This window comes from Rhinopithecus bieti, unplaced genomic scaffold (genome assembly GCF_001698545.2).
Source record: "Rhinopithecus bieti isolate Rb0 unplaced genomic scaffold, ASM169854v2 scaffold_57243, whole genome shotgun sequence".
Classification (NCBI taxonomy): Eukaryota; Metazoa; Chordata; class Mammalia; order Primates; family Cercopithecidae; genus Rhinopithecus; species Rhinopithecus bieti.
In genome coordinates, this window is record NW_016822477.1 from 114,704 (window position 1) to 137,643 (window position 22,940).

General features: G+C 40.8%; 1 protein-coding gene across 1 annotated transcript in view; it reads right to left on the reverse strand.

The window, feature by feature from the left end:
* Positions 1–22,940, reverse strand: part of HELLS (helicase, lymphoid specific) — a 56,367-nt gene that overhangs the window by 20,089 nt on the left and 13,338 nt on the right. The window contains 8 exon segments of the mRNA XM_017860964.1: positions 482–678; positions 5,114–5,257; positions 7,119–7,301; positions 7,670–7,894; positions 9,684–9,732; positions 10,444–10,484; positions 19,283–19,347; positions 19,432–19,468. Of these exon segments, the coding sequence (XP_017716453.1) occupies positions 482–678; positions 5,114–5,257; positions 7,119–7,301; positions 7,670–7,894; positions 9,684–9,732; positions 10,444–10,484; positions 19,283–19,347; positions 19,432–19,468 (941 nt within the window).

Sequence of the window (22,940 nt, forward strand, 5' to 3'; positions counted from 1 at the left end):
AGCTAAGATTCAAACATAGTTTCCAGAATTAAAACACTACGTTTACATTGGGAGACCCCAGTTTTAACTTTGGCTCTGGTGCTAACTAGTCTTACCTTGTAACAACTCTACACCTAGGTTTTCTTTTATGTGAGATAGGGAATAATTTAACAACTCTATTGTCTCTGGTTGTTTCATGAGGATATAATGAGAAAAATCCATCTTAAAATGTTTTACAAAGGTAACATATAGAAGAACCTTATTATAAAAATATTATCTTAAAGTAGCATTCAGCAGTCTTCCTTTAACCAATGCAAGAAGTTTTAAATAATCTTTTCTTAATCTGCTCTCACATAATTTGTGACAGGAGTAGAACATACAATATACACCAAAAAGAACTTGCCAAATATTTGGCATTTTAATTCAGTTACTGAAAAGAAAGTAATTTTAACTAACAGCACAGATTTTTGAGGTTAAATCATTAAATAACTGGCTTACCCACCTTTTCAAGTCATCAAATACATCTGGCAACAAAAAGTTTAGCAATGACCAAAGTTCTGATAAATTGTTTTGCAAGGGAGTACCAGTCAAAAGAAGTTTGTTATCAGCATTGAATCGTTTTAACTCCCTGATTAGACGGCACTTCATATTCTTAATCCTGTGTCCTTCATCTACTATTAAGTATTTCCAATAGCAATGCTAGAAAATGAATTGAGGAAAAGATTTTAAACAATGATCTCACAATTTTCTAACAAGAATTCTAAAATAAAACATCTATTATGAGGGATTTTATCAAATGCAATTTTATCAAATGCAATTTCAGTAACTACTGAGATGATCATGTTTTCATTTGATCCACTTACAAGGATTCCTAAAATTGATAGATATTTCAGTTCCTGGAAGAGTTATCTACTAAAATACGCAATAAAGCTTGAACTCCACCTATTCTGAATTTAAGATTTCCCTATTCAGACCTTAGTCAACGCAGTTGTAGCTTTCTTTTCTAATGTTTTCCCAAGTTTTCATATTAATGTTATGCTAGACTACTAAAATTGAGTTTTATTAGTTCCATATGCACTGAAACATCAAATAGCACTAGAATTTTCCCTTCTTTATTTAAGCAATTTATATTTTCACAGAAAGTCACCCATTCACTTTCACAAAGTTATCATGAAAATGTTTTAACTTTCTCATTTTAATATCTGTGATTTCTCATACATCTTTATCAGGAAAATTTATAATTAATCTAATTTATATTAACATATAGAAATACGAAGTATTTCTGGAAATATAAATAACAATCTGAAAATAGAGGTATCCTTAAAAAATGGGACTGACAAATTGAGGAAAGAGTATAGAGAATGTTTTGCATTTTGCTTTATATATCCCAAAAGAATCAAAAAAGTTTATAGTATTGTGTCTTCTTTATTAAAATAACTAGGAAGAGATTTATTTTCCTGGCAATACGGTAAAACCAGAAAACCTGAATTATCTCTCACTGTAAGACAGCTATCTAAAAATGCCAGATAAAAATATAAAATATCCTTTGCCGGGCGCAGTGGCTCAGGCCTGCAATCCCAGCACTTTGGGAGGCCAAAGCAGACAGATTACCTGAGGTCAGGAGTTTCAGACCAGCCTGGCCAACTTCGTTAAACCCCATCTCTACTAAAAATACAAAAATTAGCCAGATGTGGTGGCACACGCCTGTAATCCCAGCTACTCAGGAGGCTGAGGGAGGAGAATTGCTTGAGCAGGGAGACGGAGGCTGCAGTGAGCCGAGATCCTGCCACTGCACTCCAGCCTGGGTGACAGAGTGAGACTGTCTCAAAAAAAAAAAAAAAAATCAGGCCGGGCACGGTGGCTCACACTTGTAATCCCAGCACTTTGGGAGGCCAAGGCAGGGGAATCAGAAGGTTAGGAGATCGAGGCCAGCTTGACCAACATGGTGAAACCCCGTTTCTACTAAAAATACAAAAAACAGCCAGGCGTGGTGGTGACTGCCTATAATCCCAGCTACTCAGGAGGCTGAGACAGGAGAATCGCTTGAACCTGGGAGGCGGAGGTTACAGTGAGCCAAGACAGCGCCACTGCACTCCAGCCTAGGCAACAGAGCGAGACTCCGTCTCCCAAAAAAAAAAAAAAAAAAGTATATGTATATATATCCTTTTATAATGGGTAGGTGAGAGAAAAAAAAACAAGGAAACAAATGATGAGCAATCTGAAAGCCAAATTAGCAAGTGAACTCAGTCACTTCCGCTAGCACTCAGCAACAAAAGCCCTGGAACCTCACACTCAGAGTAAGCTAAAATTCTTGAAATGATAACATAAGCTCACTGAAATGGAAAACTCGAAAGTTCTAGCCACTGGCAAATGAAATGGACAAGGAAGCTTAACTATTTCATTATAGGACGGGTACGGAAAACAGATTAGAAGGGTCTTCATGTTATATTACTGAGTAGAAAACACAAATTGCAAAAGTGAATGCAGGCCGGAAGCAGTGGCTCACACCTGTACTCCCAGCACTTTGTGAGGCCTAGGCAGGTGGATGGCTTGAGACACCCTGTCCCTACAAAAAAATACAAGAAACAGGTGTGGTGACAGACGTCTGTAGTCCCGGCTACTCAGGAGACTGAGGTAGAAGAATCACTTGAGCCCAGGAGGTTCAGGCTACAGTGAGCTGAGATTGTGCCACAGGACTCCAGCCTGGGTGACAAAGTGAGACCCTGTCTCAGACCAAAAAAAAAAATGAATGTATAGTATGATCATATGTGCAAATTATACCTACATGTTAGCTATAATTATTGAGTATAAAGTAGTTCTCTGGGAGGCTGAGGTGGGCAGATCACGAGGGCAGGAGATCGAGACCACCCTGGCTAACACAGTGAAACCCCGTCTCTACTAAAATTACAAAAAAATCAGCCGGGCGTGGCAGGGGGTGCCTGTAGTCCCAGCTACTCGGGAGGCTGAGGCAGGAGAATGGCATGAACCTGGGAGGCAGAGCTTGCAGTGAGCTGAGATCGCGCCACTGCGCTCCAGCCTGGGCGACAGAGCAAGACTCCGTCTCAAAAACAGGAAGAAAAAAAAACAGTAGTAGTTCTCAGGTAGAATTACAGGTGCTTTTACATCTTCTTGTACACTACCCTTTTAAAAAATTGGTATATATTACTTTTACTGTAAAGAAATGGTTTATATCAGGGGTCCCCAACCCCCAGGCCACAGACCTGTAGGGGTCCATGGCATGTTAGGAACCAGGCCACAGAGCAGGAGGTAAGCACCTGTGAGGGAGGGAAGCTTTATGTGTATTTACAGCAAAGGGAAGCTTCATTTACATTTACAGCCACTCCCCACTGCTCACATTATGGCCTGAGCTCCGCCTCCTGTCAGATCAGGAGACAATATATTCTCATAGGAGCATGAACTCTATTGCGAACTGCATATCCAAGGGATCTGGGTTGTGCGCTCCTTATAAAAATCTAATGTTGGATGATTTGTCATTGTCTCCCATCATCCCTAGATGGAAAACAAACTCAGGGCTACCACTGATTCTACATTATGGTGAGTTATAAAATTATTATTATTATTTTGAGACACAGTCTCACTTGGTTGCCCAGCCTATAGTACAGAGGCGTGATCTCCGCTCACTGCAACATCTGCCTCCCGGGTTCAAGCAATTATCCTGCCTCAGCCTCCCAAGGAGCTGGGCCACTGTGCCCATGTAATTTTTGTATTTATTAGAGATGTGGTTTCACCATGTTGGCCAGGAAGGTCTCAAACTCCTCACCTCAAGTGATCTGCCCATCTAAGCTTCCCAAAGTGCTGGGATTATACGCATGAGCCACTACGGCCGGCCCTATTATTTCATTATGTATTACAATTTTATAATAATAAAAATAAAGTGCATAATAATTGTAATGCACTTGTATCATTCTGAAACCACCCCCCACCCATGGTCCATGGAAAACTTGTCTTCCACAAAACCAGTTACTGGTGCCAAATGGTTGCAGACTGCTGGTTTGAATTTTTTTTTTTTTTTTTTTGAGACAGACTCTCACTGTAGCACGGGCTGGAGTGCAGTGGCGCAATCTCAGCTCACTGCAACCTCCACCTCCAGGGTTCAAGCAATCCTTGTGCCATTACAGATGTGTACCACCACACCGAGCTAATTTCTGTATTTTTAGTAGAGACACGGGTTTGTCATGTTCGCCAGGCTGGTCTGGAACTCCTGGCCTCAAGGGATCTGCCCGCCTCACCCTCCCAAAGTGCTGGAATTACTGGCATGAGCCTTCAAGCTCGGCCTGGTTTAAATACTTTTTAATGCTGTACACATTCGTCAACTTTGCTAAACTCTTGAGCTAAGATTTCTGTAAATCATATTCCAAAGTTTTACCAGCACACATGCAAAACCTGACAATATTGGTCATAATTATGCAAGTCATAATTATTCCATTTACGACTTATGTGTTTTAATTTTATGTTGAAACCATGAAGTACTTTCCTATTTCCAAGCAAGATAAACCTAAGGGTACTGCACTAAGAGGGTTCTCACATGGCCAGAGAAAGGAAAAACTAAGCAGTCAAGAATTATAAATGAATGAGGTAGAGCATTGAGGAAGAAGTTCAAAACATCAATAAATGAATTAACAGAAGGCACGAAAGAAGAAGGCACAATTTTTCAATTGTGTTATGCTAACTGGAAATTATTTAAGTAAGTAGCTACAACATCAAGAAAACAGAAATGAAAATGTTAATAAATAGTCCAATAAGATACTCTAAAAATAACTTGTCTTCAAATACTCTTAATTGATTAAAATACAATAGATAGGTAAATTCCGTATATTCAAAGTAACTGTCACAAATATATCTGTAATACATTCAGAGATTAGGTCTATTTCTGGATGATTCTAAGCCATATGTTAAACTGCCATAAGCTTTAATTATATTGTTACAAATGATGGCCTTCATCCCAATCATTCTGTTAATAAAAGTCTCCAGATTCTACAGGTATATGCACAATATAATCTATAATTTCAACAACAAAAAATTAGACAAATGCTCCCAGATGGTGAGAAAGTGGTATAAATTAAGAAAAACATGTTTTATGTATTACAAAGAAACCAATGAAGCTCATTTGTACCTGTAACGCATTTCGGTCTCTCATGGCTATTTCAAATGACGTGATTACCACAGGATGAATTTGCAGAGTCCCTTTCCGTTTGTAAATATTTCTTACCAATTTTTGACGTTCTTCCTGGGTTCCATGATATAACATTGTAGGGATCTGAAAAATTTTATATTGATTTATATCAAACTTAAGAACAAAATGTAAAAATTGACTATTTAGAGAATATAAATCATTCTGAGGGAAAAAATATAATTTAAAATTTCAGTTCTATTTTTCTATAGCAAAATAAGCCAAGCAATTCTAACAAATCATTGAACTACTACGGGAGAAAAATGAAAAAAAAAAAAAAAGAAGAAGTCAGGCCCAGCACAATGGCTCACACCTGTAACCTCAACACTCTGGGAAGCCAAGGCAAGCAGATCTCTAAAGTCTGCGAGTAGTTCAAGATCAACCTGAAGAAATCCCATCTCTACACAAAATACAAAAATTAGCTGGGTGTGGTGATACGCACCTGTAGTGCCAGCTACTCACCCAGTGGAGTGAGATGGGAGGTTCACATGAGCTACTCAGGTATGAGATAGCAGGCTCACATAGGCCTGGGAGGTGAAGGCCACAGTGAGCCAGAATGGCGCCACTGCACTCCAGCCTGGGCAAAAGAGCAACATCCTGTCTGAAGAAAAAATAAAAATAATAAAAGTCATAAAAACAAATACAAAGGCCAGGCGGGATGGCTCATGCCTGTAATCCCAGCACTTTGGGAAGCTGAGGCAGGCAGATCACCCAAGGTCGGGAGTTCCAGACCAGCCTGACCAACATGGAGAAACCCTGTCTCTACTAAAAATAAAAAATTAGCTGGGCATGGTGGCGCACACCCGTAATCCCAGCTACTTGGGAGGCTAAGACAGGAGAATCGCTTGAACCCAGGAGGCAGAGGTTGCAGTGAGCCGAGATAGTGTCATTGCACTCCAGCCTGGGCAGCAAGAGCCAGACTCTCTCTCTCTCACACACACAACAAAAACCCATAAATACATAAAATACATATAGGTCGGGCATGGTGGCTCACGCCTGTAATCCCAGCACTTGGGAGGCCGAAGTGGGTGGATCACAAGATCAGGAGATTGAGACTATCCTGGCCAACATGGTGAAACCCCGTTTTGACTAAAATACAAAAAATTAGCCAGGTGTGCTGGTGTGCGCCTATAGTCCCAGCTACTACACTCCAGCCTGGTGACAGAGAGACTCCATTTCAAAATAAATAAATTACATATATATAAAAAATGAGGCAGATGGTGACACTACTTCTAGAATATATGTATTTCTCATAAGGCAAAAATGTGCAGAAGGGCTGGGCGCGGGGGGAACGGTGGCTCACATTTATAATCCCAGCACTTTGGGAGGCCAAGGTGCGTGGATCTCTTCAGGCCAGGAGTTCAAGACCAGCCTGGCCAACACAGCAAGACACTGTCTCTACTAAAAATATAAAATTAGCTGGGCATGGTGGCACATGCTTGCAGTCCTAGCTACTCAGGTGGCTGAGGCACAAGAATCGACTCAACAGGGGAGTCAGAGGTTGCAGTGAACCAAGATTACGTCCCTGCCCTCCAGCCTGGGCAAGAGAGACTCCTTCTCAAAAAAAAACGCAGAAGGTAACGTGTATAGAAAAAAAAGTTACAAAAAACAGAAAACTCGCTTCCTCTCTTCTCAACCTTTTGGCAAAGATCAAGTGAAGAATAAGCAGAATTTTTAACAAAATCTCTACCTAAGTCTGTCTCAGTTGAATCAAATTAATCAATGCAATGAAAATCATTCTGGAATATTTTAGGAAAGATGTCAAGGATTTCCAAAACCTACACTATATAAATTTAAATTAGGGTACTCCACAGATTAAGTCAAATCAGACAAAATATTTATACAGGAACCAATATAATTATATGAGTTCTACAATTTAATTCCTACAACAATGAAGCATAAAAAAACATGTAAAATTATAATTTTAACATAAGGAAGCATGTCTTACATCTGGTGCAAATCTTTTGAACTCAGCCATCCAGTTAGGAAGTGTAGACAAAGGGCCACAGACAAGAAAAGGTCCTGGTACTCCTCTCTGAATCATCAATGCAATAGTAGCAATGCACTGAACTGTCTTACCCAATCCCATTTCATCTGCTAAAATGCCATTAATTCCGTTTTCCCAAAGCATCTGGATGAAATAATAGATACTGTATTTAAACTCGGATATAACCAACTACAGGGTTACAATATTTTATTTCTTCTCTTTAAAAAAATCACACCCAAAGATGAGAATTATGTTAAAACTGATATATTCACACCATAAATTATAACAACACTGTGGAAAATCCTTTATCAAAGCCATAAAAGTGTTGAAGCCATTAACAAGGTAATTTCCACATCTAAAAATTCAGGTTAAAGAAATCAGAAAGTAAGTATTCACACACAAATGTATAACAATGAAACATGACAGAAATGACTCCAGTTGTGGTACATCACATTATTAGGCTATTATAGAAATAAAACCAATATGTTGTATTAAAAATTACAATTCATTACCCTAAGCCATTCCATGCCTTCTACTTGGTACCATCGCATCACTCCTCCCGTGAAGTGCTTTGGTTGTTGAAAAGGTACTGGCTGACCATTACACTTCCGGACTGGGTCAAAAAAGAATTTAGTATTCTGCCTAACCGTTTGAGACAATCTATCTTTAATTATACTATTTGAATCTTTATTTTTCTGAAGATTTTCTACACAGAGATTAGTAGAGGAGTTTTCATCCTGTAGAGAAAAAAAGTTTAATAAGATGTGTTATACAAAATGCTACTGTATGCCACCATTTATCAGAAAATGGAACTAACAAACTCTACTGAGTCCTATAATCATTAAGTATAGAAGACTAAGATCACATCTGGATTAAAAAACTGCAGACATCTCCATCCCTCTACAAATGAAAAACTACTAAAAAAAACAACAACAGGCTGGCACAGTGGCTAATCCTATAATCACAGCACTTTGGGAAGCTGAGGCAGGAGGATCACCTGAACCCAGGTGTCCAAGACCACCCTGGACAACATGGCAAAACCCTGTCTCTACTAAAAATACAAAAAATTAGCTGGGTGTGGTTGCACGCAACTGCCTGTATCCCAGCTACTTGGGAGGCTGAGGATCACTCGAACCTAGGAAGTCAAGGCTGTAGTGAGCCATGAACACAACCACTGCACTCCAGCCTGGGTGACAGGAGATTGCCTCAAAAAAATAAAAAAAAAGAAAATATAAAAAATCTGAGAATAACCCTTACAAATTAAAATCAGGCACATACTTTTGAAAAGATCATTAGAATTATACCTTTCTTCCAAACTTCTAATATTGTGACACTCAATTTATTAAACTGTTACACAAAAAATACAGTATGCATAAATACGACGGGAAAAAGAGACGGGCAAAAGATACTAACAGATATTTTACAAAAGAAAACATATAGGCCAGGTATGGCAGCTCACGCCTGTAATCCCAGCACTTTGGGAGGCCGAGGCGGGAAGATCACGAGGTGAAGAGATCGAAACCATCCTGTCTCCACTAAAAGTACAAAAATTAGTTGAGCATGGTTGCGTGCACCTGTTATCCCAGCTACTTGGGAGGCTGAGGCAGGAGAATCGCTTGAACCCGGGAGGCAGAGGTGGCAGTGAGCCAAGATCGTACCATTGCACTCCAGCCTGGGCGACAGAGCTAGACTCCATCTCAAAAAAAAAAAAAAAAAAAAAAAAAAGAAAGAAAGAAAGAAAACATACAGTCATCAAAAACGTAAGAATATACTCTACTTCAGTAGTAATTAGGAAAATGCAAGTTAAAAACCACACACACTGCCATTTCTCATTTAATAAAATAGCTGAAATTAAAAAGACTATCAAATGCTGACAATAATGTAAGCTGGAATTTTCAAACATGGCTGGCAAGAGAATAAAATGATGCATTTACCTTGGGGGAAAAAATCTGTACTTTCTTACGAACATACATTTGCCATGTAACCCAACAATTCCATTCCCAGGTACACAGGCAAAAAGTATGAAAACATGTCTACACATGGACTTGTATGCAAATTATTATAGCAACCTTACTCATAAAAGTCACAAATTGCAAACAACCCAAATGCCCATCAATAAGGGGATGGATGAGAAAATTGTAACGTTCATTCAACAGAATACTAGTCAACAATAAGAAGAAACCAGTTACTAATATGCTCAACAACATAAATGAGTATCATAGACATGTTGAGTGGAAAGGAAATAATAAGTCATCCTATAAAAGGTGTACAAAGTGGCCTCCTCTGGGTTTAGGGGTGGAAAATAATTAGAAAACACAGAAGAGATCCCTCTACAATGGAAATGTCTATACCTTCATATGGATGGTGGTTACACAAGTGTATGCAAGTGTCAAAATTCATTAAAATACAGTACTTAACTATTTCTTCCTGACTGTAAGTTATAAAATGAAGCCAAAATCCCATGGTAAATTCTAGAAGATTACATCAAGACTTTATCTTAAAAATCCAACTAAATGTTTATCTAACTAAATCTTTAAAAATCCAACTAAACTGCACCCATAAACCAGTCCTTATACTTAACAAAAGAATAAAAATCAAGACAGTTTTATAGTATAAATTTTGGACAAAATTGTATGACCAAATAGAGTATCTCTCATTTTATCAACATAACATTAATTTCCCAAAGACCTAAAAATCTTTAATATGTAAATTAACTACTTGAAGTTCACATCCATTCATGTATATTTTCATGTCATGATTATTTTGCTTCCCTATGCAACCTCGTAATTTTAAGTACTTGAGCAATAAAAAGTGAGATAACAAGGAACCTCTCTACATAAAATGGGATAAGTGAAGAGGTGGCTCGAAAATCAAGCCTTCTCAAACAGAACTTTTAAGAAACTTAAAAAATCTTTAAGGTCTGAAGCAAGATTAAGGCATCCCTCATCAAAGGCATCCCTCACAGCGTCCATAAGATGACTCGTGGTTTATATCCACATGGCTACGAGCACTTGTATCACTGCCAGATTCACAAGTTAAAAGAAACATTGCTAGACCCATAAATTAACACTTATACATCAAGAATCATGCAATAAAACACCTAACTAAAGTTGATACATAAAAAAGAAAAATGTTGGATATGGAAGAAGTGAATACATAGGTATTTTTTTTAAAGCAAAGAAAGGGGATAGTGAGAAAAACGTACATTGTTGATTATAGAACAAGGACTAATAACTGGGAAGTAAATATGACTTCTAAACTTAATCTTATATTATAAATCTCTTACCTCGTTCTCCTTTTATTTTTTTTAGCCACAGACAAAATTTCCTAATAGTTTGAGAAAACAAAAACAAATTAATAATGTATGAGGTTCATTTATTTATTCAACAAGCATTTATTCTGTGCTCATTTTGCCAAGCAATGAGGATGAGATTCTCAAGATAATTAAAATATAGCGATCTAAAACTAGTGGTCTTCAGGCAGAAATAAGCCTATAGACATTACTGACTCATAATATTTCATAACATTCTAAGCTAATTTGGGAACACTTATACAATGGGATATTTCATCAAATACAGTGGTTTTCCAGGTTTTTTCTTTTAGTCTGAGATTAAGTACAAATTCACACATGGCAACAAACCTCTAGTCCTGTGGTCAGCAAACTACAGCCTGTACACCAACTCCAGCTAAGCGAATGCATAGGTACTTTTTTTAAAAGCAAAGAAAGGGGATAAATTGGAACAAAGTCGGCCTCACTTGTTTACGGTTTGTGTATGGCTGCTTTCAAGTGACAATAGCAAAGTACAGGGTTAAGTAGTTGCCCACAAAACTACTCAAAAGCTAAAAATATTTTCTATCTGGCTATTTACAGAAAAAGTCTGGCAAACCATGTTACAGCCCACTTTAGACCTCTGTGGATAGACATCTGAGTTTGCATTCCTGGGTAAGAAGCAAAGACAGATAGATTAAAAATACAGAATAAAGTGCTCTGATTTTGAAGTACCTACTAGATGCTGATGGTAAGGAGACAAACAATACCTGAGTGTGTCACTGGGTGGCTTAGCAAATAATTATCTTACATAAAATTATCTAAAAAGTTGTCACCAGGCTTCATCATTCAAGACAGTGAGGGTAGATTTCAAGCAGAGAGAATACAGAAGGTATAGGGGATGAAGTAGATTCAAAACAGCATTATCAAATTTAAGATTCATAGAAGAGTAACAGGACATGTAAGTAGGTGACACACACACATATATATACACGGGAATATGTATATATTGTGTGCATATGAAGTATTATGTACATATAGATATTCATATTCTAAGGCTGAGGCTAAAAGGAATTTATACCAGGAACTGATAAAGCTGTCCTGTAAAATGACTTGATAAAATGAAACTTTTGAAAGAACAATTTAGAAATAAATCAAAATCTATAAAAAGCACCAATGAAGTATTCTTATTAAAAATCAAGCATGGCGGCCAGGCGCGGTGGCTCAAGCCTGTAATCCCAGCACTTTGGGAGGCCGAGACGGGCGGATCACAAGGTCAGGAGATCGAGACCATCCTGGCTAATACAGTGAAACCCCGTCTCTACTAAAGAATACAAAAAACTAGCCGGGCGACGAGGCGGGCGCCTGTAGTCCCAGCTACTTGGGAGGCGGAGGCAGTAGAATGGCGTAAACCTGGGAGGCGGAGCTTGAGCTGAGATCCGGCCACAGCACTCCAGCCTGGGCGGCAGAGCCAGACTCCGTCTCAAAAAAAAAAAAAAAAAATCAAGCATGGCAACATGGTGAGATCCCATCTCTACAAAAAATATAAAAGTTGGCTGGGCTTGATGGTGCACACCTGTAGTCCCAGCTACTCAGGAGGATGAGGTGGGAGGATTGCTTGAGCCCAGGAGTCAGAGGCTGCAATGAGCCGAGATGGCACCATTGCACTCCACCCTGGGCAACAGAGCAAGACCCTACCTCCCTCGACAAAAAAAAACAAAAATTTAAAAAAAACCTTAATCACAAACTTCTGTATTTAACTTATAGTTACTATAGTTAACAGGAAACACAAGAAGCAGAGAAATCATGGGGATACGATCAGTAAAGTCCAGAATGTGGGGAATTATACAGAATTAGTCATTTTCTTCAACAAATAATGTTTCTTAAAAAAGATGAGAGACACTCTAGATCTAAAAGAGAACTAAGACACATATTAATCAAACGCAATTTATGTAACTTTTTTGGATCCTGATTTGAACCAACCATTTTTTAAAAATGTATTAGCTAAGCAGATCACAGTGGGAAGTGCCTATACTCCCCGTACTGCTACTCGGGACACTGAGGCAGGAAGATCATGTGAGCCCAGGTGTTTGAGGTGCAGTCACTATGACAATACTCAGGAATAGCCACTGCACTCCAGTCTCGTCAATACAGCAAGCCCCCATCCCTAAAAATAAAATTAGCCTATTGAGAAATTTAAATATTAAGGAATTACCATCGACTTTCAAAAGTGTGGGAACTGTATTGTGGTTATGGTTCAAAAGTCTTGGCCGGACATGGTGGCTCACGCCTGTAATCCCAGCACTTTGGGAAGCCAAGGCGGGCAAATCACAAGGTCAGGAGTTTGAGACCAGCCTGTCCAACACGGTGTCAATATTAAAAATACAAAAAAAAAGCTGGGCGTGGTGGCGGGCACTTGTAATCCCAGCTACTTGGGAGGCTGAGACAGGAGACTCGCTTGAACCCAGGAGGCGAAGGTTGCAGTGAGCTGAGATCCCGCCACTGTACTCCGGCCCAGGTGATAGCGTGAGACTCCATCTTAAAAAAAAAAAAAAAAAAAAAGTCTTGCTCAGCTTTTCTAAAATATCCCAGAATTAAAAAGTGATTGGCTGGGCAGGGTGGCTCATGCCTATAATCCCAGCACTTTGGGAGGTCAAGACGGGCGGATCACCTGAGGTCTGGAGTTTGACACCAGCTTGACCAACATGGAGAAACCCCGTCTCTAATAAAAGTATAAAATTAGCGGGGCGTGATAGCGCATGCCTGTCATCCCAGCTACTCAGGAGGCTGAGGCAAGAGAATTGCTTAAACCTGAGAGGCAGAGGTTGCAGTGAGCCAAGATCATGCCATTGCACTCCAACCTGGGCAAGAAGAGGGAAACTCCGTCTCAAAAAAAAAAAGTGATAAAGGTGGACATTCAATTTACTATCCTCTAAATATTTGTAATTTTTCAGATTTTCCATAATACAAAGAAAAAGCATATACATATACGAAAATGTTAGTGATTATCTGTTTGACAGCTTTTCAGGTGATTTTCTTATATTCTGTTTATTCTCAAATTTTTCTACAAGAAAATGCAATTCCTTGTGAAACCATAAAAGTAATGGAGGTTATGAGTGATTAAATTTGCTTCAGAAAAACCAATCTGGTACTCTTGACAATGAATGAGAGCTATACTAGGATTATAAAAATCAATTAAGAAACAACTAATAATAGGGCAGAGTAAGGGCACAAACACCAGAATAGCAGCGAATGAAATGACTCATAGAAATTGATAAAAATCTAGATATATAAGGAAATTCAGATAACCTCCTAAATTCTGTTTTGAATGACACAGTAGATATTGGTTCTGACATTAACACCAAAGAGAAAACAAAAGAGCAAGATTGGGAAGAAAGAGAGGAAAAGATAAATTGTTTGCTTTGGGCTAGATTATCAATTTCAAAGATCCCAATAAATTCAGCTGACAGACATAGAACTGCTCCACTGCACAATGTGTAAGGAAATATGTACAGGCTACTCTTAAAAAAAAAAAAAAAAGGGCCGGACGCAGTGGCTCACACCTATAATCCCAGCCCTTTGGGAGGCCGAGGCAGGCGGATCATGAGGTCAAGAGACTGAGACCATCCTGGCCAAAATGGTGAAACCCCATCTCTACTAAAACTACAAAAATTAGCTGGGTATGGTGGCGCATGCCTGTAGTCCCAGCTACTCGGGATGCTGAGGCAGGAGAATCGCTTGAGGCGGAGTTGAGCTGTACCCAGTCAAGATCGCAGCACCACACTCCAGCCTGGCAACAGAGCAAGACTGTCTCCAAAAAAAAAAAAAAACCAGGATCTCATTCTCTTGCCCACGCTGCAGAGCAGTAGCACAATCTCACCTCACTGCAGCCTTGACCTCCCCAGGCTCACGTGATCCTCTTACCTCAGCCCCCTGTGTAGCTGGGACCAAGGCTGTGCACCACCACGCCTGGCTAATTTCTTTTTTTTTTTTGTAGAGACAGGATTTCACCATGTTGCCCAAACTAGTCTCAAACTCCTGGGCTTAAGTAATCCTCCCACCTTGGTCTCCCAAAGTGCTGGTATAACAGGTGTCAGGCATCATGTCCAGTCCAGCCTACTCTTAAAAAGCTTAGAAACAGGGTGGTGCAGTGGCTCACGCCTGTAATCCCAGCACTTTGGGAGGCCAAGGTGGGTGGATCACCTGAGATCAGGAGTTCGAGACCAGCTTGACCAACATGGAGAAACCCCCGTCTCTACTAAAAATACAAAATTTGCCAGGCGTGGTGGCACATGCCTGTAATCCTAGCTACTCGGGAAGGCTGAGGCAGGAGAATCACTTGAACCTGTGACGCAGAGGTTGCAATGAGCCAATTTGGTGCCATTGCACTCCAGCCTGGGCAACAAGAGCGAAACTCTGTCTCAAAAAAAAACTTGGAAATAAAGAATAGAAAACAGGGCAATCTAGAAAGACTGGTTCAAAAATTTTTGTTCTGCAGACACGAAAACACAATGTATCTATAATTGAAAGGCAAAGACCCAGTGAGGAAGGAAAAGGTAAAGAAATAGACGGGATAATTTGGAGGAGCAGGGTTCACAGTGACAGAACATTCAATAGCGGTAACACATCTCCAAATGCATTCGTAGATTTAGAGATTCTTCAGCAAGTAACCTGAGATGCAAACAATGAAAAGAATTTAGGCAAAGAGGAAAAGAGAGCAGGAAATTCAGTCAATATACAGAAGAAAGAAATAACAGTAAATGAAAGAATAACTGGTATGGGGCCAGGCATGATGGCTCACACCTGTAATCCCAGCACTTTGGAAGGCAGAGGCAGACAGATCACTTTGGGTCAGGAGTTTGAGACCAGTCTGGCCAACACAGTGAAACCACCTCTCTACCCAAAAATACAAAAACTTAGCCAGGCATGGTGGCACGTGCCTGTAGTCCCAGGTGCTGGACTACTCGGGGAGCTGAGGTGACAGAATTGCTTGAACTGGGAGACGGAGGTTGCAGTGAGCCGAGATCGCGCCACTGCACTCCAGCCTGGGCCACACAGTGAAACCTTGTCTCAAAAAAAAAAAAAAAGAAAGAAAAGAAAAGGAAAGAAAGAAAAACTGCTATGCCCACAGATCTCTGAACACACTAGCCAAGTGATTCACCAAAATGAAAATTTGCTTAAAATCTTTCAATAGCTTCCTACTTTACTTATGGCAGCCTTAAACTCCTGACCATGCTTACATCTACAGCTTCATCCTTCCTTCATCACTCTTTTCACTTACATACACATTGGAGGCAAATATAATTTCCTTCAAGTTTTTTTAAACTGCCAGTCTCTCTTGACCCTGGATATTTGTTCAATGCTTTAATTTCTTCCTAAAACATTCCCCCCTACTATCTTCCCTGTAATTTACTCTTTCCCTTTAAATAATTTACTTTTATTCTTCAAGTCACAACATAGATACCGTTTCCTTTTCCTAGATGAAAACGTTCAGGAACTGCATGCCTGAGTGAAGAGCCCCTCTAATATGATATATAAACATCCAATTACCAACCGGGCACAGTGGCTCAGACCTGTAATCCAAGCACTTTGGGAGGCCAAGGCAGGAGCCCAAAAATTCAAGACCAGCCTAGACAACACGACAAAACCCCATCTTTACAAAAGATACAAAAATTAGCCAGGCCTGGTGGCACATGCACAGAGTCCCTGCTACTGGAAAGTGTGAGATAGGAAGATCACTTGAGTCTGGGAGGTTGAGGCTGCAGTGAGCTGAGATTGTGCCAGCTGCATTCAAGCCAGGGTAATAGAAACATTGTCTCAAAAAAAAAAAAAAATTCAATTTCATTTACTACTTACTCCTATATATTTATCTGTATGTAGGCTAAGGTGAAGACAGCGTTTACCTTTCTTTACTAATGGATTTCATCCACCTATGACAAAGTTTGCTCCAAACCAATATTCCACAACCATTTAACAAATTAAATAAACAGCTGTATGACTGGCTAAACTTCAGTATGGCATATTAAAAGTGGTTTTACTTTTTTGAGACGGAGTTTTACTCTTGTGGCCCAGGCTGGAGTGCAATGGTGCCATCTTGGCTCACCGCAACCTCCGCCTCCAGGGTTCAAGCGATTCTCCTGCCTCAATCTGCCAGAGTAGCTGGGATTACAGGCATGTGCCACTACACCCAGCTAATTTTGTATTTTTAGTAGAGATGGGGTTTCTCCATGTTGGTCGGGCTGGCCTGGAACTCTTGACCTCAGGTGATCCTCCCACCTTGGCCTCCCAAAGTGCTGGGGTTACAGGCATGAGCCACTGTGCCCAACTTAAAAGTGTTTGAAACTGCAAGTTGAATGGATACCATAATCAATTTCGGTGGGCCATGTTTTTTTTTTTTTTTTTTGGAGACAGACTCTTGCTCCGTTGCCCAGGCTGGAGTGCAGTGGCACGATCTCAGCTCACTGCAACCTCTGCCTCCCAGGTTCAAGCAATTCTCCTGCCTCAGCCTTCTGAGTTGCTAGGACTACAGGCGCGAGCCACCATTCCCAGTTAATTTTTGTATTTTTAGTAGAGATGGGGTTTCATCATGTTGGCCAGACAGGTTTCGAACTCCTAGCCTCACGTGATCCACCCGCCTCAGTCTCCCAAAGCGCCAGGATTACAGGCATGAGCCACTGCTCCCAGCCCCCTGACGATTATTTTCAATGAAAACTATCGCTGCATCCCTAGAGAAAAGGAAAAGTATTATGTAAATTTTCTTATGAAGAGCTAAAAGTCTGAACTTCAGGTAAAAGAACAACAGTAGACAATAGAGTTGTGCTTTTTATTAAATATAAGAATGCGGCAGGGAGTGGTGCCTCATGCCTGTAATCCCAGCACTTTGGGAGACGAAGGCGTGAGGATCACCTGAGGTCAGTAGTTCAAGATCATTCTGGCCAACATGGCAAAACCCTGTCTCTACTAAAAATACAACTAGGCACCTGTAATCCCAGCTTCTCACAGGCTGAGGCATAAGAATTGCTTGAATCTGGGAGGCGGAGCTTGCAACAGTGAGCCTAGATGGTGCGTGCCACTGCACTCCAGCCTGGGGACAGAGCAAGACTCTGTCTCCAACAAAAAAGAGAATGTGACACATTAAAAACATGCTAAGGAACTGGTCTGTCAGAACTGAAGATGCTCTAATTCATTCATATTTTGAAGCAAAAAGTGAGAAATGAAAAAAAGAAGTTGGTTTTAGAAATGAGCATATGATTTCAGTTTCGTAAAAGTCTTCAACAAAGAACAAGAATGAAGTTCTTAAGGTTAGGGGTTACAAAAAGTTAAATTATAGCAACAATTTCTGACTAGGCCAGGCTCAGACTCCTTTAACAAAAAGCTGATACCATCTTTTTCCCTAAAACACTTCTCTGCTCTGGTCAGTGTCTTTACTACCCTACCCTTTCCCCCCACCTCTCCACAACATATTATATGTAATTTTAAGTTCTATGCCCACGCCTGTTGCTTCCACAGTTCCCTGCAAAATACAAGTCTACTAGGTACTTTACAACCACAAGATAATTGGTAGAGTCAAAGCTATTACTGTTTTCTATAATAACCCAAATAAGGAAACCAGCATAGGCCGGGAGCAGTGGCTCACGACTGTAATCCCAGCACTTTGGGAGGCCGAGGCAGGCAGACCACCTGAGGTCAGGAGTTCAAGATCAGTCTGGGCAACACGGTGAAACCCCATCGCTACTAAAAACACAGAATTAGCCGGGCGTGGTGGCACATGCCTGTAATCCCAGCTTACTCAGGAGGCTGAGGCAGGAGAAACGTTTGAACTTGGGAGGCGGAGGATGCGGTGAGCTGAGACTGCACCATTGCACTCCAGCCTGGGCAACAACAGTAATCTTCGTCTCACCCCCGCCCCCCGCCCCCAAAAAAAAGAAAACCAGCATAAAGCTGGGCACGCTGGCTCACACCTGTACTCTTCAGCAGTTTGGGGGCTAAAGCAAGAGGATCGTTTGAACCCAGGAGTTCAAGAGCAGCCTAGGCAACATATGAGACTTCATCGCTACAAAAAATTTAAAAATTAGCCAGCTGTGTATGGTGTCACACACCTGTAGTCCCAGCTACTCAGGGGGCTGAGGAAGGAGGATCACTTGAGCCCATGAGGTTGAGGCTGCAGTGAGCCATGATTGTGCCACTGAACTCCAGCCTGAGTCTCAGAGTGATACCCTGTCTCAAAAAAAGAAAAGAAGAAAAAAAAAAAAGAAGGAAGCTAGAAAGGCAGAAACGAAGGAAGGAAACAAAAGAAGGAAAGAAAAGAAAACTAGAACAACCTAAAGGTATAAGTCTATTTGCCACTTAAGTGAGGACGTGCGCAATGGCTCACGCCTGTAATCCGGCATTTTAGGAGACCGAGGTGGGCGGATCACCTTAAGTCAGGAGTTCAAGACCAGCCTGGCCAACATGGTGAAACCCCATCTCTACTAAAAATACAAAAATTAGCCAGGCATGGTGGTGGGCACCTGTTATCCCAGCTACTTGGGAGGCTGGGACAGGAGAATCGCTTGAACCCATGAGGTGGAGGCTGCAGTGAGCCAAGGCAGCATGGACCACAGAGCTCCACCTCAAAAAAAAAAAAAAAGTCTATGAAGGTCAGATGACATTAGTTTCAGATTAGTCTCAAGTCTACTGTAGGTTGGCAGATAGCTTCAAACATTTTGGCAACTTCATCTATAAATGATATATAATATTAAATTAAAAACATATTTGATGTGATATTGAATATTCAATCCTTACAGCTTTAAGGTGGTTTAAAACCTACATTTTACTCAACATCAAATGTTAGGTACCCTCTCCCTTTTATTTTTACCTCTTTTGACATGACCTCTGAAATATTGTATGATTCATCTTCTCTTCCTCTTTTTTTCCTCATAACTATAAAAAAAAATTTTATTTTTGATAGCAATTAAAATAGAAATATAAACACATATTATTCAAAACTAGAATAAGGATGTTTACCTGGCTTCTCTTCGCTTGCATCAATTGAATTTTTACCCTACAAAACAAGGATTCAGAATATTGATTTTACTAAGGAACTTTATAGTATTATACATTAAAAGGCACTGATTAACTTGAGAAAAAAAATGTTTCTTGCAGTTGAGCCACATCCACAATTTTTCACTATTATACTTACCTACATGTAATATTTTCTGTATTTCCCTACTACCACTTGTTCATAATCTCTGCTTTTTCCCAAGGGTTCTACTTCTGTCCATTATTTTTCCATTTAGAAGAGAAATTTCAAAATTAAACATAGCTGGCATTTCGTTGTTTTTTGCAGACGGAGTTTCATTCTTGTTGCCCAGGCTAGTGTGCGATGGTACAATCTCGGCTCCCTGCAACCTCTGCCTCCCAGGTTCAAGAGATCCCCCTGCCTCAACCTCCCGACTAGCTGGGATTACAGGCACCTGCCACCATACCCGGCTAATTTTTGTATTTTTAGTAGAGATGGGGTTTCACCATTTTGGCCAGGCTACTCTTGAATTCCTGACCTTAGGTGATCCACCCGCCTAGGCCTCCCAAAGCGCTGTGATTACAGGCGTGAGGCACTGCGCTCAGCCCACAGTTGGCATTTTTATTTAGAAATACCATGTACATCTTTATATATTACGCTGAAGATATTCAGTAGGTAGGGAATTGAAGGAATATTCATTGTGAATGAAATTCATACATGAAACATAACCCAAAGCAGAAATAAAAGAGAATACTAATTGAAAATTATTAGTGAGGAAGGTACGGGAAATAAGATGTTAAGAAACAGTTTCTGGCCAGGTGCAGTGGCTCACGCCTATAATCCCAGCACTTTAGAAGAACTAGGTAGTAGAATGCTTGAAGTCAGGAGTGCAAGACCAGCTTGGGCAACAAAGCAAGATCCCCATCTCTTTAAAAAATGTAAAAATTAGCTGAGCATGGTGGTGTGCACCTGTAGTTTCAGCTACTCAGGAGGCTGAGGTGGGAAGATGGCTTGACCCCAGTAGTTCAAAGCTGTAGTGAACTACTATGGTGCTACTGAACTCTAGCCTGGGCTACTGAGACATCACCTCTAAAAGTTTTTTTAAGTTTCAAAATAAGAGTTGGGAAACTATTATATCAAGAATAGGTGAACAACATGTATGATAAAATGACAAATATATATATATAATGAATTTTTAAATTTAGTTACAAAGTCTGAAGATTAAACAAGAAAACACCGAAAAAGGACTGGTGCCATTAGAGTAGGCAAAACAGTTGACAACTTTAAGAAAAAAGCAGAGGGTGGGCCGTGCGCGGTGGCTCAAGCCTGTAATCCCAGTACTTTGGGAGGCCGAGACAGGTGGATTCCGAGGTCAGGAGATCGAGACCATCCTGGCGAACACGGTGAAACCCCGTCTCTACTAAAAAATACAAAAAACTAGCCAGGCGAGGTAGCGGGCGCCTGTAGTCCCAGCTACTCGGGAGGCTGAGCCAGGAGAATGGCGTGAACCTGGGAGGCGGAGCTTGCAGTGAGCTGAGATCCGGCCACTACACTCGAGCCTGGGCGACAGAGCGAGACTCCGTCTCAAAAAATAAAATAAAACAAAATAAATAAATAAAAAAAAGAAAAAGGCAGAGGGGAAAAAAATCAAAACCCTGATATAAACAGCTAGCTGGAATAAAGTGAAGGATATATTAAAATTAACAGGTTCAAGAGCAGGGAATAAATGACTAAGCCAGTAAAATTATCATATAAATAAAAACATGTTCTTCAAAACCCCTAGGTAAGGCCAGTTGTGCTAGCTCATGCCTGTAATCCCAGCACTTTGGGAGCCAAGGTGTGGGTGTAGGGGACAGCTTGAGCCCAGGAGTTCGAGATCAGCCTGGGCAACATAGTGAAGCCCTGGCTCTACGAAAATAACAATCTGAAAAGCTCTAGGTCTCTGAAATTAGCAAGTGAGTCAAGGATCAGCGTTTTTTTTTTGTTTTTTTAGAGATGGTGTCTTGCTCTGTCACCCGGGCTGGAGTCCAGTAGCATGAGCTCAGCTCACTGCAACCTCCGCCTCCAAGGTTCAAGTGATTCTCCTGTGTCAGCCTCCCAAGTAGCTGGGATTACAGGTACCCGCCGTCACACCCGTCTAATTTTTGTGTTTTTGGTAGAGACTGGGTTTCACCATGTTGGCCAGGTTGGTCTCCAGCTCTTGACCTCAGGTGATCCGGGATTACAGATGTGAGCCATCATGCCTAGTCCATTTTTATTTTTTTAATACTCTCTCTCAGTAGACTCAGTATTACCAGTTTTATTTATTTATTTATTTAGGAACAGAGTTTCCCTCTATGGCCCAGACTAGAGTACAGTGACACAGTCTTGGCTCACTGCAATCTCTGCCAACCGTGTTCAAGTGATACTCGTGCCTCAGCCTCCCAAGTAGCTGGGACTACAGGCACATATCACCACGCCCAGCTAATTTTTTGTATTTTTAGCAGAGACAGGGTCTCACCATGTTGACCAGGCTGGTCTCGAACTCCTGGCCTCAAGGAATCCATCTGCCTCAGACTCCCAAAGTGCTGGGATAGGCATGAGCCACCACACCTAGCAGTATTACCAGTTTTAAATAATGGGTTTTGTTACAAAATAGTCTGCAAAATACTTTATCAGGCATTTTAACATCACCATTAACTAGCCTAAGAATCAAATAACTGGACTTAATCTCAGCACTTTGGGAGGCCAAGGCAAGAGGATCATGAGGTCAGGAGTTGAAGACCAGCCTGGTCAAGATGGTGAAACCCTGTCTCTACTAAAAATACAAAAATTAGCCAGGTGTGGTGGCAGGCGCCTGTAATCCCAGCTACTTGGGACGCTGCGGCAAAAAACTGCTTGAACCCAGGAGGCGGAGGTTGCAGTGAGCCGAAATCACGCCACTGCATTCCAGCCTAGGTGACAGTGAGACTACATCTCAAAAAAATAAATAAATAAAAATAAAGGCCGTTTAGCATAGAAGCTAAGTAGAAGTTCTTAAACTAATCCTGGGTTCAAATCCATAATTTTCAGCAAGTTAGAGTCAGCTCTCATTATCTGCAGTACTTATGGTTCAATAAAATCACTATGACTAATGACTTATTGCCCCTAGGAAAAATACAGTTGGGTCCCTGACTCTGGTTATGACATTCTCAACCAACAATACACAACCCTGTTTTCTTTGTGTTTCTGTTTTTAAAGATATCTTATTTAATATATATGTTGATTAATACTGAATTCAGGGCCGGCCAAGCGCAGGGGCTCATGCCTGTAATCCCAGCACTTTGGGAGGCCGAGGTGGGCGGATCACGAGGCCAGGAGTTCGAAACCAGCCCGCCCAATATGGTGAAACCCCGTCTCTACTAAAAATACAAAAATTAGCCAGGCATGATGGCACGCACCTGTAGTCCCAGCTACTCGGGTGGCTGAGGCAGAAGAATTGCTTGAACCGGGGCCTATAATCTCAGCACTTTGGAAGGCCGAGGTGAACAGATTA